At 47.1% G+C, this 17,394-nt stretch overlaps 1 protein-coding gene across 3 annotated transcripts in view; it reads left to right on the forward strand.

Moving 5' to 3' along the window:
• The first annotated feature begins 5,228 nt into the window (after nucleotides 1-5,228).
• ATP13A5 (ATPase 13A5) overlaps nucleotides 5,229-17,394 on the forward strand; it is a 31,721-nt gene continuing 19,555 nt past the window's right edge. For 2 of the 3 annotated variants that reach the window (XM_040567096.1, XM_040567097.1), the window contains exons 1-9: nucleotides 5,229-5,557; nucleotides 9,517-9,690; nucleotides 10,676-10,822; nucleotides 11,030-11,100; nucleotides 11,177-11,257; nucleotides 11,809-11,878; nucleotides 13,672-13,806; nucleotides 16,142-16,214; nucleotides 17,025-17,156. In XM_040567096.1, coding sequence (XP_040423030.1) covers nucleotides 5,495-5,557; nucleotides 9,517-9,690; nucleotides 10,676-10,822; nucleotides 11,030-11,100; nucleotides 11,177-11,257; nucleotides 11,809-11,878; nucleotides 13,672-13,806; nucleotides 16,142-16,214; nucleotides 17,025-17,156 — 946 coding nt within the window. In that variant the 5' untranslated portion in view covers nucleotides 5,229-5,494. The remainder of the gene's footprint in view (nucleotides 5,558-9,516; nucleotides 9,691-10,675; nucleotides 10,823-11,029; nucleotides 11,101-11,176; nucleotides 11,258-11,808; nucleotides 11,879-13,671; nucleotides 13,807-16,141; nucleotides 16,215-17,024; nucleotides 17,157-17,394) is intronic. The other variant, XM_040567098.1, reaches the window with a different exon arrangement.

A 17,394-nucleotide genomic window follows, 5' to 3' on the forward strand; every position in this document is an offset into this window, starting at 1 on the left:
CCCACTTGTCAGCACACACAAGCAAAGGAGGAAAAAAGCTAAAAGATGCAGACTGTCACCAATAACAGTTGTAGGTGTGCAATAACATTAACAGGTCAAAACCTTTTACAAGACACACCAGTTTTCCACTCAGGTAGCACCTTTTTTTTTTTTTTTTTTTTTTTTTCCTAAGGAACTAGATGCACTTCACAGGTCTTCAGGAGGATTACAGACGGGGCTGTGGAAACAAAGTACTTGCCAAGAATCAACCAGGAAAACGAGGCACCAGGAGCTGGTACCTATAGCAGCCAGGTCAAGGAAAGGAAGCCAAGAACTCCGTTGCTATACAGTGCAGGTGCCTGATGCCAACAATTGAATTTAGAGGACTCATTACTCTCTCTTGTAACATCTAAACTGGGTCTTGCCAGCCCATGTTCCCTGGCCCAGTGGCCAGCAGCCAGGCTGTGCAGCGGCCCTGACAGCAGCACCCCTGGGCATCGCTGGCTGCCCTCTCCTTCCTGCACGGCCCCTCCAGCCCCGCTCCTCCTCCTGAGTGTCACTGCACAGAGCTCGCTGCTTGCTCACTGCTGACACACATGAGCCTCGAGCTGCCCCTCGCGGTGCTGTTATTGCTACTGCTAAAGCTTCCCGACCTTTCAGGACACAAATGGTATGGGAGCATCCCACCCTCTCCATATAGACAGAAGAGCAGGAATGCGGGCATACCAGCCCATGGCTTGGCTCCAAGGATGTAAGCAGGGCAGGCATTCACCAACTGGACCAGTCATGCTGCCCCAGTGACTGGGTGGTCAGTGAGGTCAGGCAAGTATATGGTCCAGGGAACAGCATAAGGACACGTCGAACCTTCCACGCCAGTTTTGGTGGCCACATCCTGGTGATGGAGCGTGCCTCTGCGGGGCTGCAGGCACCATGGCGCTGTCTCCAAAGTCTGGGGACATCGGCAATGCCACAGGCTGATGATTGTCTTCCTCTGCCTGGAAGTCAGGCCACAGGGAATGGGCCTGGGTCACTGACAGGATCCTCAGGACAAATGGAGAATGTCCCAGGAAGGCAGCTGGAATGAGTGGCTCATTACTGGCACGTGCTCGGTTCTGTGGACTGTGAGCGCTGGAGAACATGCCAGGTTGTTACAAAGCACAGATTTTACATGCTTGTTGTAGCTGCCTTTTAAACTTCTAGGGAGAGGAGATTGATTATTTGAATGGAATATTTTGTGCCTGATTAACTCTACAGATTACACTGAATACAGCCTGACTTATTTGCTGAAATAAATATCAATTTAATTATAAATCTTTTTTTGTTTGTTTGTTTTGTTTTGTTTTGTTTCTTCTTTGGGGACAGAGGGTGCTGTTTTACTGCCTTCTGTACATTACCTGCTGGTTTCTTTATACAGCAACAGAGTCTTTTGGCATGGCTACAGCTTCACGTTTTCTTACAGCTGAATGGACACATGGTCCTTGGGCAAAAATAGAGCTTTAGTAAGTGCACAAAGGAGAAAAAGAACCTGAACAGCGGTAAGGTTGGACATGCTGTGCACCAAGAAGGAGGGTTCAAATTGCAAAATGTGAGAGGATGAAAAAGGCAGGCAAGCCCCAGCACGTCCCTCGCCCGTCTTTCTTTCTGGGCTTCCTCCTGCCCTGTGGTGTGGCTCTGGATGGTGAGCTCTTCGTCCTGCGGATTTGCCTCTCCCAGGAGCTGCCAAGATCCCCTGTGCTTGACTAAGCAGCTGGAGAGGGCCTGGAGATGTGTCTCCAGGAGCTGTACAGGGCTGGAGTTGAACTGAAGAGCTCTGGATTGCCCCCCAGCAGGGTCTCCTTCTCCGATGCAGTCCAGCAAAGCTGTGGGCCCAGCCTTCTGGTTGGGCTTGTCAGTTAGGAAGGTCGTAAATGCTTCTCAGTGTAACCCCCCGTGCAAAATGAGGGCCCTTGCCAGGCATCTTGGGGAAATGGTGGCAGAGGCAGAGCTCTGAACAAGCTCTCCAGGTCTCTCACCTTACCCTTGTTGCCCTTCTCTTGCTGTCTGAAACACCTGACTCTGCCATACATCCTCAGTGCCTGCCAAAGTAAAGGCAGAGACCCACCAGAGCCAAGCTGCGAGTGGAATAATTTCCTCCTGTCTCACGGATCTCACTGCCCTCCTGTATCTGTGACTCAGAATGACAGTCACAGTTTCGGCAAGGGGATACTCAGCTGTGGTTAGCTACACCTCCTGCTCTGGCATACACTTACACCACCTCCCCATTTTTTTGGTACATTTTTCCTCCAGCTACTGAGTGCAACATTTTACTAAATTTCATATGGTGACTCCATATGGCTAACATGCCCAAATCATGCTGCTTTTTTTCCTTCCTCTAAAGCAGATGCTTCTACCAGCTCAGTGTCATGAGCACATTTCGGTTGCCTTCTCCATCCTATTATCCAGGCTGCTATCAAAAATATGAATATTTTGGGTTCCCCTGGGATGGACAGCAAACCACTGACAGCTACTTTGAGTTCAACCGTTCAGCCCATCATGAAAGGATCCTATTTCCCAGTACCCTCATATCTCTTGAGGAGCTCTATCAGAAGCCTTACTGAAGTCTAAATATGCCACATTAGCTGCTTCTCTCTTATTCCCTGGAGCATCTCCCTGTCAGGGAGGAAATGAGATTGGTTTGATAGGATCTTCCTCTGACAGATCCATGTTAGCTGCTCCTTATCATGTCACTATCCCCTAGCTACTTACAAACTGGTTAAGAATTTTCTCTTGCAGCCTTCTGTGTATTCAGGTTGGGCTGACTGCCCTGTAATTCCCCAAGTCTCTAATTCCCCGAGCCTCTCTTTTTCACCTTTAAGATGCTGGCACCACAGCCTGGTGGGACTAGGGCTGGAGGTGTCCCACCCAGCTCGGAGAGCTCTTTGTAAATGTGCTAGCAGTGGGCAGCCTGCTGCCCCACATGAGGGGACCGCTGAGACTCCAGTCCAGAGACTGGAGATCATATTGATGTAAATAAAACACACCTCACCCCAGGTGATCGAAATAGAGAAAACTAATGAAACTACCCTGCTAATGATGCCTTGCATGAGTTCCCTTCCCCTGGAGAGTTACAGGAGGCATTGGTTGGTGTTAAGCAACCACCTGCTTGCAGTGGTTGCACTTTACCTCTTTGTGTACAAGCCTTTCGCCACAAGAAGGTTATAGAGGACACAGATGGACCTTGTGAAAGGCCAAGGTGCCAGCACTACACAGTTCCTCAGATATTAGTGTTTCTTCTTAAAACAATAGAGTGGTGTGACCTGCAAGTGTATCACATCCTGGTTGCTGCGTGCCAGTGGCTGGTAAGCAGAGCAGTGTGGTGGAGGAGGTTGGTGATGTCCCCTCAGAGGAGAGGGAGAGGCAGAGGGGACTGTGTACTGATGTTGAAATCTGACTTCAGCCAGATGGTTCAAAATGACAATGCTTAGGAAAAAAAAGAAGGGAAAAAAAAAGAAAAAGAAAAAGAAAAATATGCATTTTCCTACCATCACCCTGATTTTTCAGGATTCTTCAGTGTTTGCTCCAGCTTTGCTGTTTCATGGACACCACTGCAGCTGCAGACACGGATCTGGCTGGACCATGCAGGGCCATCCCCAGGTAGACTGAGGATGCAGCAAAGTGATAAGTGCTCTTAGCTCATCGCAGTACCAGACAGCCTGGCCTCTCCTTGCTCTGTTTCAAAGAGAAGAAATACGGATAAATAGTTTTATTTCTAGCAGTCTGCCTAGTAAAAGATGCTTCTCTCAGTTGTTGGAATATTTTCCAGGATGAAGCTGCAGATAGAGGGAGAACTGGTGGACTTCAGACAAGCTCTGCAGTCTCTGGGCATCATTCTCTCTCCTACCTAGGGGAAGAAAAATTTGGAAGAATTCCTGATTTGCCATCACAAAGATTGCACAACATCTCTGTTCTATGGGGTCTAAATCCTCTAGGCTCATCAGTGACAGCCTTCCTGTGGCTGAGCCAAGAAGAGTTTTCTAGCAGTCTGAGCAAACTCAGGGCCATTGCCTCTCTTCACACAAATATGTAGTTTATTCCAGGCCAATAATACAGCACATCTTTCCTGCCTGGATAAATGGTCATTTTCAGGCTTTGTGACAGAAGGAGAATGGGAGTGAGACAGAGCAATTTTAGGATAATGCTTGGAAAATGTCCCTGACAGTGGGGGCGCAGGAGACTGGAAGGTGTGCAGTGCGGCTGTGCTGCCCAGCTGGGCTTCTCCAGAGGATCCACCCAGCCCCTTTGCTTGCCTTGTATCTCAGGCAGAATTTGAAGCAAAATGTAGGTTTGAGGGGATGCCCAGAGCTAGTGGGGGGGGGGTTCAAACCAGATCTACCCCTGCAGGTCAGTGCCCCAGTACGCATGTCCACTGTGCTGAAGCCAAGTCCAGACCCAGGCACTGCGACCTTGTCCCCAGAGGAGACTCCTCTTGCTGACACTCTCACAAGACAAAGGGGTTCTTCGGGTATCAGATGATAAAATGGCAACAGACCATGGACTAAGTCTGATGGATTTTATTTTAACTACATACAACAAGTACCAGTATAATTAAGCCTGAGCAGAATGTGAGCAATCTAAGCAAAAGGAAAAGGAAAAGGGAAAAGCCACCAGGCACAATACTGTTAACGACTAATCTTACCTGCTGATGAGCCAGGGTCAGGAAACTTGCTGACCTCTCCTGTTCTCTGTCATGATGTTAGACATCCCCTTCACCAGGCAGCACTGCTGGACCAGCCAGTGAGAGCTACCCCGAGCTGGTGTTGGGGCACTCTCTTTGTGGGATTGAGACTCCGTGGCTACTGCATGCTTAATAGGATGGCATGGGATTTGTCTTTTATACAAAGGCCTGAGAATGAAGCTGGGCATGTTTTTGGTAGCTGGTGATCCATAAATCTGATAGTCTTTTGATGTCCTGGAGGAGGACATTGCTTATGCTAACATTTTTCAGACTGTCACACAATTGATCGCAGGTTCCTTTACATAAGCTGGTTATGCAAGCACACAGTGCCAGCCAGCTCTTGCGTTGGCCTGTGCCATACCTGAGGTAAGGAGCATCTCACCACAGGCATCCTGCAGGGAGTGCCTGGTGCTGGCCTGGCTGCTCTGGGGCCAGCTCACTGCGGGGCTGAGGCACCCTCCCACCCCTTTCCTTGCCCTGTGCCTTGATTTCTCCCTGGCACCAGACCACAGAAGCCCTCCCTCTGTGCTCTGCTCCAGCCTGTCCCACCCCGGTGAGCACAGCGATACCAGGAAGCAGAGAAATGCACGTGTTACACAAGCCAGGCATTTAAGGGCTTTACACGTGAGGATTTTCCTCCCTCTCCTGGGAGCATAATAAGAAATGTGTGTGCAATGAGACTTTCAAAAGGCAGTGGAAAGGACAGCAGTGAGAGCTGGCTGTAACACTGCTCCGAGCTCAAGCTTGACATTGCATGACCCCACCAACAAAGACATCCAGGGCCGAAAACAAGGCAGTCAGATGGAGGAAAAGTTTTGGAAGGATCATTACATGCTCCTCAACAAGGATGAAGAAAATGAGCTGGTAAGGAGTGGGGGACTGCGGTGGTTTCTTTGTGTACCTCTTTTCCCACATGCTTCTTTTGGATATGCCTCTGCTTCTTTGTTTTCACCCACCATTTGGGCACCGTCTCTTCCGCATAGCCTTGGTGAAGGCAAAGCCCTGCATCAGTCCTTGCTGACTTTGATTTTGGCCAAGCAAGGGCTGAGGAACATAGTACTTCAGTCCAGAGGCATGGACCATGGAAGAGACCCCTTTGCCCACCAGAAGTCATCTGGCCACGGAGCAGTGTCCCTTTCCTCCCTCTTTATTCCATTGTCTTTTCCACCCTAACTGTGATTCTCTCTGCTGATAGGTACCCTTCCCATATCATCATGTCACCGGAAAGCAAGTCACAGGGAAGGTGCTTACAAATGAGCTTTATCCTTGATCTTTCTCTGAAGCAGCATTTAAATCTCTTCTTCTGCCATGCAGGGTCTCCGCTGCTTAGCAGGTCTAGGAAAATTGTGCAGATGACTGAAGTCTACTGCAATTTCGTGAGAGGAATCCGTTTATGTCTTTTATGGCAGCATTTACAGAGCAAAACTTTGTCCTTATGGGCTTTTAATTAATATTAATTGAATCTACGTCATATTTTTGATTGTAACTGATTATTGACTATTGATCATTGATTATGTGCAGCAGCCTGAAAGGGCTGCACTAAAGGAGTTGGAAACCCTTCCTCTGCTTGCTAACGTGGATTGATTACTCTGAGCGAGGTGATTGTGGGAGTAAGGCCTTCCCCTCCAGCTGTCTGTGCAGGGAACAACTGGAATACAGGTGTTCTCTGTGCATGAGGTGGGCGCAGAAGTAGAGGCCTCTGCACAGGTGTAAAATATATATGCATGTGCATATATGCATGTGCAGGGCTACCTGCATATGTGATGCATGCACTGGAAGCACAGAAGTGATCTTTTCCCACGATGGGATCCTCTGTCCTCTGCAAGCAGATGGACACTAGCAGAGGCTTCCCAGCAACTGCTCAGTGTCACTGCCCAGCCTTGGGGACTGAGAAAATGCCTGCATTATGGTGACGCAGGCACTGAGGGCATGCACAGGTGGGGGAGATGCTGCCCCACAGAGCACACCTGTGTCTCTGCACCAGGTTTGCTCACAGGGCTACTAATAGTGGTGGGGCTTCAGCACTGCTGGCTGCCTCTGGTAAATCCTTGCTGGGTTTTGCCTGCTGCATGTACAGCTCAGACTAGGGAGCTCAGGCTGGCTGAAGTGGGCTGGATTCAGCACAAAATCAAAAATGTGTCCTGGGAGACAGGTAAGGATTTAGCAAGTGATCCTCTGTGTCATGTATAGCTACAGGCAGCGTCCTTCAGGATGTCACTAGCTGGTGTGGGGAGGTGGCCCTCCAAGCATGCATGTTTCTACGAGCTTAGGAAGCAGTGGCAGTACCAGCTCCCTAATGGGGATGGAGGGCCAGCAAGGGTGGCTGGGGGAGACTGTTGCCACAAGCAGCCCTTTAGCTGGGAACCAGTGCTCCCAGCTGAGCTGCACCCACCTCCAGGAGATGCCTCCCTCACCCCATCCAGCCTGTGGCTGCAGCCCTGCTGGCAGGGAAGGGCCCTGGCTCTGCCCTGGAGGCTGCTGACACAGCATGCATTGTGCAAGGCTGCCTGGCTCAGGCTGGGCATTGCTTTTTGTAACACGTCCTCTTCCTGTCTTGTTTGTTTCCAGGTGCTGCACTTCTTGGGGACTGTTCCTTGTGCAGGCAGGTGCTGGCTCATCAGGGCAGTCCTGCAGTGAACAGGGGTTCCCGCAGCTCTGGCTCTTGGCACAACCTTGTGAGCACTGAGCGTGCAGTCTCTGGGCACGGGTTGTGTGTTAGCAGGGGTTCCCTTGTACCCAGCTGGTGCAGGATGGTCCGGCTGTTCAGCTGTGTGTTGTGGCTGTATCAGAACTGACTGCTCTGTCCCTCTGCTTGGGTTCATGCCCGGGCTCAGCCCCGTTGTGCAGTTGAACAGCTGGATGGGCAGCTCCCAGCTTTGCACCCACCTAGTCCTAACACTGTGGCTCTTCTCAAGCGTTGTCTGAGGTCTTGACTCTCTCCACTGCTTTGTGGGTGAGCTGTGGTCCCAGCTATTGCACCAGCCTTCCTGCTTTCCAGGCATGCCTTTGTCATTTATTCATAAAAATGTTGCTATTTAAAGGCAAGCAAATGAAGATTGCTGTGAATTTCCCTAGCTATGGACACTGGTTTGTCCTCCAACCCTGAAAACATCTGTGGTTATTGGCTTAAACTTTGGTGCCCTTCAAAAAAATAATATTTTGCATGTTGCACCTTTAAAAGCTGCAGTGCCATTTTGTAATGGATTTTGCTAGCTGGTACAAGGGCTGCATGATTATCTTTATTTCAGCTGAATTGCATTGATTTCAGCTTAGTTTATGTTGATTATGATCAGAGTTCAGATAAATCAAGTTAATTGCTCACTTAAAACTGAATAGGTGCTTACTCCACTGCTTTTTAATCACTTTAAAATTATACCTGAACTTGAACCTGTGTAATTGTTGGTACAAGCCCTCACCAAGGAGCTCTGCCTTGTTGCGTATTCTATCCTGTAAAGCGCCAGCCTTCCTTCTGTCATTTCTCTGGTGTGTAATTCAGATGTGGGACTTCCTCATTTTTACACTTTTTACATTTTAAAATAACATTTCCCTGCCACTTCTCAAATGCAGATGCTGTGTCAATAGCAGGTTATGCTCCCATGTCACATTGTGTAGTTTAATTGGCAAGCTCCTCTGGAAAACACCCAGACCCTGCAGTGTAGTCGCACGTAGATATAAAGGAACATTTCCTTTTACTGCCTACCTCTGCCTACAACTGCAGAATCAGTGAAAGCCTCCTTGGGGGCAGGTGCCTCACGCTCCAGTGGCCACACAGTGTGGGTACAGCTATGTGAGCTCTGGCTCAGGTGTCTCACCCAGGTGATGGTGCCAGGCTCCTCCTGCAGCTTCTTGCAGGGGCCTGTCCAGCAGCACCCCAGAGCAATGAGGGTGATGCTGCGGCTGCCTCCCTGCACCCCTGCCCTTGCCAGCAGCCCTGGGGGATGTTGCTGGGCTTTTTGGGGCAGGGAAGGGAGCCAAGAGATGGCCAGGAAGCACCCTGTATGGGGAAACGAAGGGGATTGCTGCAGCAGAAAGGGAGACACCTCACTGGGGCAATGGTTTTATTTCCAGTGGAAGCTCCAACACAAAAATGAAATAATCATTTGTCAGGTTTTCACTTCAGCCTTAAACAAACAAAAGCTCTTGTCCCAAGTAAGTGTTTACACAAGTTACACTAGCATGGGTGTCACAGAGGGAGCCCCGTCGTGGGGGCTGCCTGGGTTCCTGCTCTGGTGCCCAGGGGCAGGCAGAAAGGCACAGACACGGCTGCTGGTGAGTAAGCGGGGCATACAAAGCCAAAAGGGCCCTTATGTACTCATTTTCAAGGTACAGCATGCATGGTGGAGGGTAACACGCCGGTAGGTACAGTACCTGGCACCTGAGAGGACTTGTGTGGGGCTCGGCCATTTTCTCTCCCCCAGGCAGAGTCTGTTCTGTTCCTCCTCTGCAAGGTGGGCTTTGGCACTGAGCTCACATGGAGACATTTGCCTGGGTTGCAGACAGGTGCTGACACTGCAGAAAGACATGTTACTGTGACAGGTCTTGATGTTAAAAGCTCCAGACCAGAGTTAATTTCTCAGAAATTCTCGGAGAGCTGACACAAGACCGCTCCTCTGTCGGCAGCAGCCTGGCATCCTCCTCCTTCCAGCAGCTCCGCGTGCTTAACTATGCCACATCAATCAGCAAACTCTAATTTCCTAAAATGACCTCAGGCTGCTATGAGGGCCTCAGTCACCAGTGTTTCTTTTCAATAAGCTTGAGCTTTCTGATGAACAAATGCCAAGGTCAAGCTTGTTAACAAAGAGTGCTTTCTCTTTGCTGTACAGGAGATTTTTGGCTACAAAACCCAAGGCTGCCGCAAGGCCTTGTGCATTGCTGGATACATCTTGTCCTGTGGGGCTCTGCTGCTGCTGTTCTACTGGAAGCCAGAATGGGATGTGTGGGCAAACTGCATCCCCTGCAGCTTGGAAGAGGCGGATGTAGTTCTGCTCAGAACCACCGTAGGTTCGCCCTCATACCTTACTGCTGTTTGCAGAACCTATTGCTTTCCCAAATGGGGCAGCTTGTCTTCCTGTGCCTGCATGACGCAGCAGGCTACTAACACTCTCCACATTTGGAAGTGTAGGGGCAGGGATGAGTCAAGCTTCAGTGCAGCTCTGCCTCTTCCCATCCTCTATGTACAAGAGGTAGAGCCAACTGCCTTTGCAGGAGGGATCATCTTCAAAAATTGCATCTGATAGTAACCTTTCTGCTTTGAAGTTATCAGAGAATGTTGAGGAGATGGGTTTTGGAGAGCTAGATTTTAGGCATTAGTTGTATTCTGGGACTCCATCACTATAAAGTAAAACCTAACACAATTCTATCAAAGCAAATACTTAAAACACTTAATGGTCAATATTGCAATGATATCCCTAATATAAATGCACTCAAACCACTAAAAGAGTAATCTACTGCTTATTGTAACTAGTTAGATGAGACTAAAGTGATTAAAGGACAATTCAGTCTGACAAGTGCATCTGTAACAGTAAAGCTGAGTTGCTGTTAGCTGTGGATGTATAAGAAGTAACACAGCATTATAGGAGATCTGCAGAGCACAGGAGCTGGTGCTGAGGATTCAATGTCCACACTAAAAATATTTCAGAAAGCTTTTACTTCCAGCTAGCTCTAGTCTGGTCCATAGACTGAATATCCACCCAGTAGCTATTGAAGCACATCTGGCTTGGTTTCATCTTCTCTGAAATTCCTCCGAAGCATGAATCACAGCAAATGGAGATGACTGTGTGATTGACTTCAAAGTGCTTTACTGATCGGTGCTAAAGCACCGATACCCAGCATCCCTGTTGCTATGGGCTTACACTTGCTATGATTGCAATGATGCCACGGTGCTGCTGTTCTCTGGGAATCTCATATGTACTTCTCAGAGTCAGGAAGCATTATCTCAGGCAACATTTGGGGTTGTCAGTAAACTGGGCTCTGTTTCCTTAGGATGAGTTTCACAGATGCACCCGGAAGAAGGTGACCTGGATTGATTTGTCTGCATTGCCACTGCCTGATGGCAGTAATTCAGAATGTCCTCTCGTAGCTGATAAAGACTCTGTTATAAACAGAGCTGTAAAGAAGCCACAATTAAAGGTAAGGAGAAACATGGCAGTAAGATGATGGGTGAACTAAGGAGTCAAGGCACCTGGAGGCTCCCCAAAATGCTCTGTCAGCATCTTCCTGCAAATCCTGTTTTCATAAGCTGAAGCTTTCTCCTAAGACAAGGGGAACCGTTTCTGTAACATAGCGAGGTGGTTTTCCCTGAAAGTCAAAAGGAATTTCTGCTGTTTGATCTTGCAGGTGAGATGTATACGGGTGCAGAAAATTCGTTACATTTGGGACTTTTCTGTAAAACAGTTCAAGAGAGTTGGGTGAGTGTCAGCAACCTGTTATAAAATACTTTGTAGTGGGGGAGTCCCCTGTGTGAACCCTCTTCTGTTCACCCAGATCATTAGAAGACAGCAATACATGTCACAGCATACACCACAAGTTTGGAGCTGGCCTGACAAGGGAAGACCAGAAGATCAGGTACAGTCTACATATGAGTTGATACCTGAGCTAATTATGACCATATGACCTATTAATTCTCTGTATTAATTTCACGTGAGGTTCTTGCTACTCACCATAGTAGTAAGGCAGTGCAAACTGCATGGGTGGCATTCAGGAAGGTGCAAAATCATTATCCCCACACCTTATTGAGCTTTTTGTGTTCTGAGTGATGCCAAAGTAAGTCTGGGGAAAACACCACCAGTTCCAGCTTGGGTTCAGGGCACAGCAAGCCTTGACTGGCTTACCTTGCCAGCGTCTCCTTAAAAGCCCTCCAGAGAGCTCATCGTGGGACTTAGCAGCAAACTGACAATCTTTTCAACAAGGAAATAGCAAACTTCCGCCTCTGGGTAAAATCCTCTCAGATACAATAGCTTCTTGACAGATTTATTTGTCCTGCTCAGCCAGCTGTGTCCCCAGGAGTTACCTGTTTAGATAATTGTTAATATTATTTGGGCACACAGCTTTCTGTATGAAGTCTTACCTGTGTGACTAAGCTATAACATGGGGAACTCTTCTCTCCCTTCCTACAGGCAGCTGGTGTGTGGGCCTAATGCCATTGAAGTTGAAATTCGCCCCATTTGGAAGCTACTTTTTAAAGAGGTTAGTAAGTCAGACTGGCGTTGAGTAGGACAGGTATGAAGTGATTTTGAGACTGCCTGGGCACTCTGGGATGGAGCAATTGATGCTTCATAGGCATGAGACAGGAAAGTTAGTGAACCTCCTTTACGTTTTAACAGTCCAAATGTAGTATAAAACATCAGAAATTCTGCTGCTGAGCTTGTGGCCTCAACAGCAGTGTAAATCAGGAGTGTGCTTAAAACACTTGCAAAATTCTTGTAATTGCTTTATTCACCTAGCAACTTCCTTTTCTCCTATGGCATAGAGGCAAGGCACACTTTTCCTTTGTCAACAAGGACATACTGCAAGACTATCCTTCCTCCACAGAGGAGAAAACACATCTTGTGGATAAGAGGAGAGACACGTGGATGGCTACTGGCCGAGTTTGCATATAGAAATGGTAGACATAAAATTTTTTCCAACCTGTAAGCAGAGGCTTTGCATACAGGATATCATGTCATCAGTGTTCACATTAATGGATTATGGATACCACATCAGTATTTCTGAAATAGAAAAGAGCTATGAATGATGGGGCTCCAAGCTAGTATCTATCAGCACATTTCTGAACTTCAAGAGGAGTTTTTTGAAACCCCACAAAATACGTGAAAAGCTCCAGGGCCCCTGAAATTGGTTGGATTTCATATCACCAACTTTTCAGTGCCCTCTGGAGATGATCTTGAAGAGAACTCCAGTGTAGCACTCTAAAAAAGTTTATTTAATCTGAACTTTGCACTTCCATCCAAGTCTGAAGCTTCGTGATTGAAATATTGATGGTGGTGCCTGAAGGCAGAGTGGTCCTTGTAAGCTGGTGGTATTTCAGTCCAGATACAGCGTCAGTGGTTGAAGGCTGGCATCCTGATTTAGTGTCTGTCTCTTTGTCCTAGTGAATGTTGAAGAGTGCATTAAATTTTCATCAAGGGACCAAATTTGTCAGATGAATAATTCAATTCTAATCCTTATGCAGACACCTCTTTTGGTGGCTATTTTAGTTATATCAGTTCTACACAAAAGTCTGTCACTCCTTCAGACACACTGCATAGTGGGCAATTCTCTGAAAAATTTAGTCTCTTTTGTTGTTAGTTAGATACCACAATAACCACAATTATATTCTGAGTTGAATTTCAGTGGGGCTTGTTGCCTGTTTTAGTATAATGCATTAAAGTGAGTGATGACCAGTATTGTAGAACTGTCACAAGGTAGAGTAGCCAAAAGTATGAAAGTGAGAGAAAATCAAGCCTTCAATTTAGCTGCAGTCTGAGACTGATGGCCCCACAGACCCTTATTTTTTTCTGAGATTTTTCTTCTTGTAAATAAGTATATCCACACTGACATTCTTACATCACAAAATATTAAAGACAATTACTGCAATTCGTTCTTCTTCCCTCTTTCTCTCCCATCTGTGTAGAGATTACCTAGAAAGGGCAACGTTAAGGTCACCTTTGTTAGATAGTTACAGTGGGAAACCAACTGACTAAAGTCCCTTAAGACTGGCTTTAAGTTGCCATCCTAGTTGCTGCTGCACAGTTACTGGTTAGCACCAGCTTTTAATTACAAATACCATGAGTTACATGTAAGCTGGTAAACTCAGAGGTGGGGGCTATTAATGCTCTAAAACAACCATGAAAACATTGTCTTGTGATGGCAAAACAATCCTTCAAGTTGGTGTTGAAGACTCCTAGACATAGTAATGAAATGTTCTCCCTTCTTCCTACACCCTGTCTCTGCTGCCCAGTGTTATGTCCATCCCCTGACAACTGTTACATTTCTGTTTGCAGATTTTAAACCCCTTCTATGTATTCCAAGCCTTCACTCTCACGCTGTGGCTGAGCCAAGGCTACATTGAATATTCGGTGGCTATCATAGTCCTGTCGATCATTTCTGTTGGCCTAACCGTGTATGACCTCCGACAGGTGAGTGCCGTGCAGCCTGCTAGCGACTTCTTCACAGCCATGATAAGTAGCTATTTCTGTGCTCTTTCTGGGTATTTTTTTTTTTATTACTCTGTACTCTGAGGTATTGCTGCAGATTTGCTACTACAGAAGAGTAAAAGGTAAAGACATAGTGGTCCTGATCTTCCCAAGAATTAAAGAGGACTGAAGTCTTGACACTTGGGGTTCACAGGACTTTAAGACGGTGGACTGCACCCATGAGTCTGGTTGCTACTGTAATTTCAGGAGACTTGACTTCCTTTAAGGTCCGCTGAATAGCGGGGTCTTAACAGCAAAAAGAAGCATGACTTTTTTTTTTAATTCTCAAAGTTGTTCAACACTTCTGTCACAGATTTTACTGCTTAGAAGCATTTTCTAGTAGTCTCAGCTCATTCACCTTTTGACCTAAAGCACTCATCTGTGATGGCTGAAATCTTCAGCCTCTGTGGCAGAGGAACATAGATCAAGGTGAGCCTTACACAGTGGCTGCATGCCATTGAGTCTCTGCATTCAGGCAGGTGAGGTGCCTGCAGCTTCCTGCTGAAAGTGCAGAACACTTGCAGGGAATTTGGAAACCACTTCCTTAGTCTCTGAGCTCACTTTAAATAAACAAGGAAGGCAAAAACCACATGGTAAAAAAGGTGTGATAAGGAAGAAGAGAGAAAATATACAAATGAAAATACAGAAAAAAGTAAAGTGATAGGAACAGAAGTCTGGCAGGCAACATTTTAGACAGTTCTGGATTTTACTTACTGCATTCCTCTGCATTGTCAAGATTTAAAAGCAAAAAGGAACAGAGTCCTAGTGAATGTTTTGTTAATCTGCAGGAAGAATGCAGGGATTAGTGGACAGTGCTGAGGTGCACAGCTCCCATGGATGGAGTGACATGTTGCAGGTGGTGCTGGGGTGATGGGAAGGCAGCCATGGGGTGTGAAGGGCTGGCAGTCCTGCTCAAAGCCAGCCTGAGCACTTGTGTGCTGTTTCAAAGACAGGCACAGCTCACGTTGCCTCCAAAGGCACTGCTCAAACCAGTCTTCCTGCACTAAATGACTGGTCAGGGGCCAGATTCAGCCATGGGAACAGCTTCTTGAGCCAAGCATACAGCAGGCTGCTCTGCGAAATGCTGCCCAGGGGAGGTAATGATTTGTCTTTGGGGGAGTTGGCTGTGGGCTGAGCTGACCCCTCTTCTCCATGGGCTGCTGGGGGGCACAGCAAGCTCCTGTGTGGGTCCCTGGGCTTGAGGGCCTTTGGGCAGCGTGTGCTCACTGCAGTGCTCTGCTGACACGGCACTCCATGCACCACGCACCCTCGCTGCCAAGGGCATGCTTGTATTGCTGCCTTGTTCCAGCCTCATGCCGGTCTCAGCGAGCACTTTGTGAATAGCTGGGGCTCTTGCCAGCACAGGTGTGTTGGCCATGAATGCCACTTCTGTATCTCAGGCTAAAATCTGTATGTGTCATGTAGGATGAATAGCACTCCCGTGTTGAACAAGCACTTGCATCCCTTTAAGAGTACCCTTATCCCTAAAGTGGTGATGTCGTGCCCTGGTATTGCAGAGCACCAAGAACAGATACGGTCCGTTCAGCTTTTCTTGGCAATGCCAGTTTTATTGTGTGACTGATAACTTTGGCAGGAAGAATTACAATGTTTGGGGCCTCCGGATATTCTTCAAACTGGTTTGACATCCTCACAAGAACAATGCTAATGAAGAAATCCACACTTGGGGATTAGTTTTTTTTTTTTTTTTGCAATTGCAACTTCTAAATCAAGATAGTGCATTCTCTCTCTAATGGTCTTGCAATGACAGCTGACTTCATCATTATCTCAGGGTACATAATTGTCCGCATTAGATTGCAAAAACACGCAAAGCACAGACACCCAGTCAAATTAGAATTTTTCTTCTTGCAACAGCAGTGTTGTAATGGCAGTCTTTACAACTGGGTTGTTTTGTTGGAAGCCTCCTAGCAAGGATAAGACTGTTGAGCAAAAAGAAGCCCCTTACCAAGGGGCTGCAGGTAGCAGTGTTGCAGCTGAGGAGACTTGCTCTGTTATGAAGCAGGGATAGCCCCATGAAAGACAAGGGAGGTTACAATGGAATGAGTGAAAGCAAATTGAAAATTTGGTCCAAGTCTCTACAGCAGCTCGTTCTAGGTTAACTATGAATCAGCATCCTGACTTCTAAAGAGAGATGTGAAAACTCCCCTGGATAACTCAGCAGAGCTCAGTTTCTATGATATTAACATGATCAGTGAATCGTAACATGCTGCTCAGCTTGAGTGTTGGTGTTTCAACACTGCTATCACTTTCCCATCAACAGCAGTCTACTAAGCTGCATGACCTTGTTGAGGAGCATAACAAAGTCCAGGTTACAGTCTGCATGAAGAGTGAAGGTGAGTCATCTGAGTCTCATTTTCCTCACAGGCCTGTGTAATTAACTGATGTGTTGAAATGTATCTGGAATTGCACAGCTCCTCTTGGTTTCCATGGCTGAAACGTGAAGGGCGAGCTGCAGGGAGAATAGGGCAGAGGGAGGTGAGCCGGGCAGGACAGCGAGAACTGCGGGCACAGCCTATGCGATGCGGTAATGATGCATCTGTGTCATTATCACCAGTATCTGCAGCATCTGTAATGATACAGGCAAGCCTAGTAATTTGTGTTGAGAGTTGGGAAAAGCTTGGAAAACTTAATTTCCCAAACAAGCAACCAGATAACAACTCTGGTCTTCAGAGATCTGCTTCCCTGCCCTGCTACAGGCTGCTTTCACAAGCTTGTCAAGTAGCTTGCGAGCGAGTCTCGAGGAGTGGAGTCTGGATAAATGGCTCCCACTGAGGTACACGCTTCCTTGCCTGTGTCTCAGTTCCTTGTCCATAAAATAGGGGGTTATAGTATTTTTGCCTCCCAAAGGTGCTCGGATATGCAATTCCTAGGGTTGATGGGAGATGTAAGGGCCTTAGATAGGCTTTTGAGGTCAGCATTTTGCGGACGCTAAGCCAGTAAAACTGCAGATACCCACTTGGAGGAAGATGTTCAGACAAAGGCTTACCTTTGTGCTGTTGCTTTTCAGTCAGTTTTATTTCTAAAAGGCACTGGTCTTAAATCATGCAGTGTAGAAGTTTTGTGATGTTGTGTGTTTTGAAACTTGTTTTTTTATAGCTCAGAACTTGAGCACAAATGAAGTCCATTTTCATATTATTCTACAGGTTGCAAAGAGCTGGAGTCTCGTTACTTAGTCCCAGGAGATGTGTTTCTTTTAGACAGAAAAAAGCTCTCTCTGCCATGTGATGCTGTCCTGATTGATGGGAGCTGCGTTGTGAATGAAGGGATGCTCCCAGGTGCAGCCTTGGAGTTTGAAATGTTAACACCCTGTGCAGGTTCTCTGTCAGGGAGATGTCTCTCTCTGTTCTGACAGCAAATTGTTTACTATTTATTAGAATAGTGTGCAGCAGGAGGTGGGAAAACTGTGGCTTGAATAATTCACAGTTGTCTTGGGCTTTTGAACACTGCCACTGTGTAATATATATTTCTTATCCACACACACACAGAAGTAGGATTAAAATACAGTCAGGAGCA

The sequence above is a fragment of the Cygnus olor genome, chromosome 9 (assembly GCF_009769625.2).
Source record: "Cygnus olor isolate bCygOlo1 chromosome 9, bCygOlo1.pri.v2, whole genome shotgun sequence".
NCBI classification, from domain to species: Eukaryota; Metazoa; Chordata; class Aves; order Anseriformes; family Anatidae; genus Cygnus; species Cygnus olor.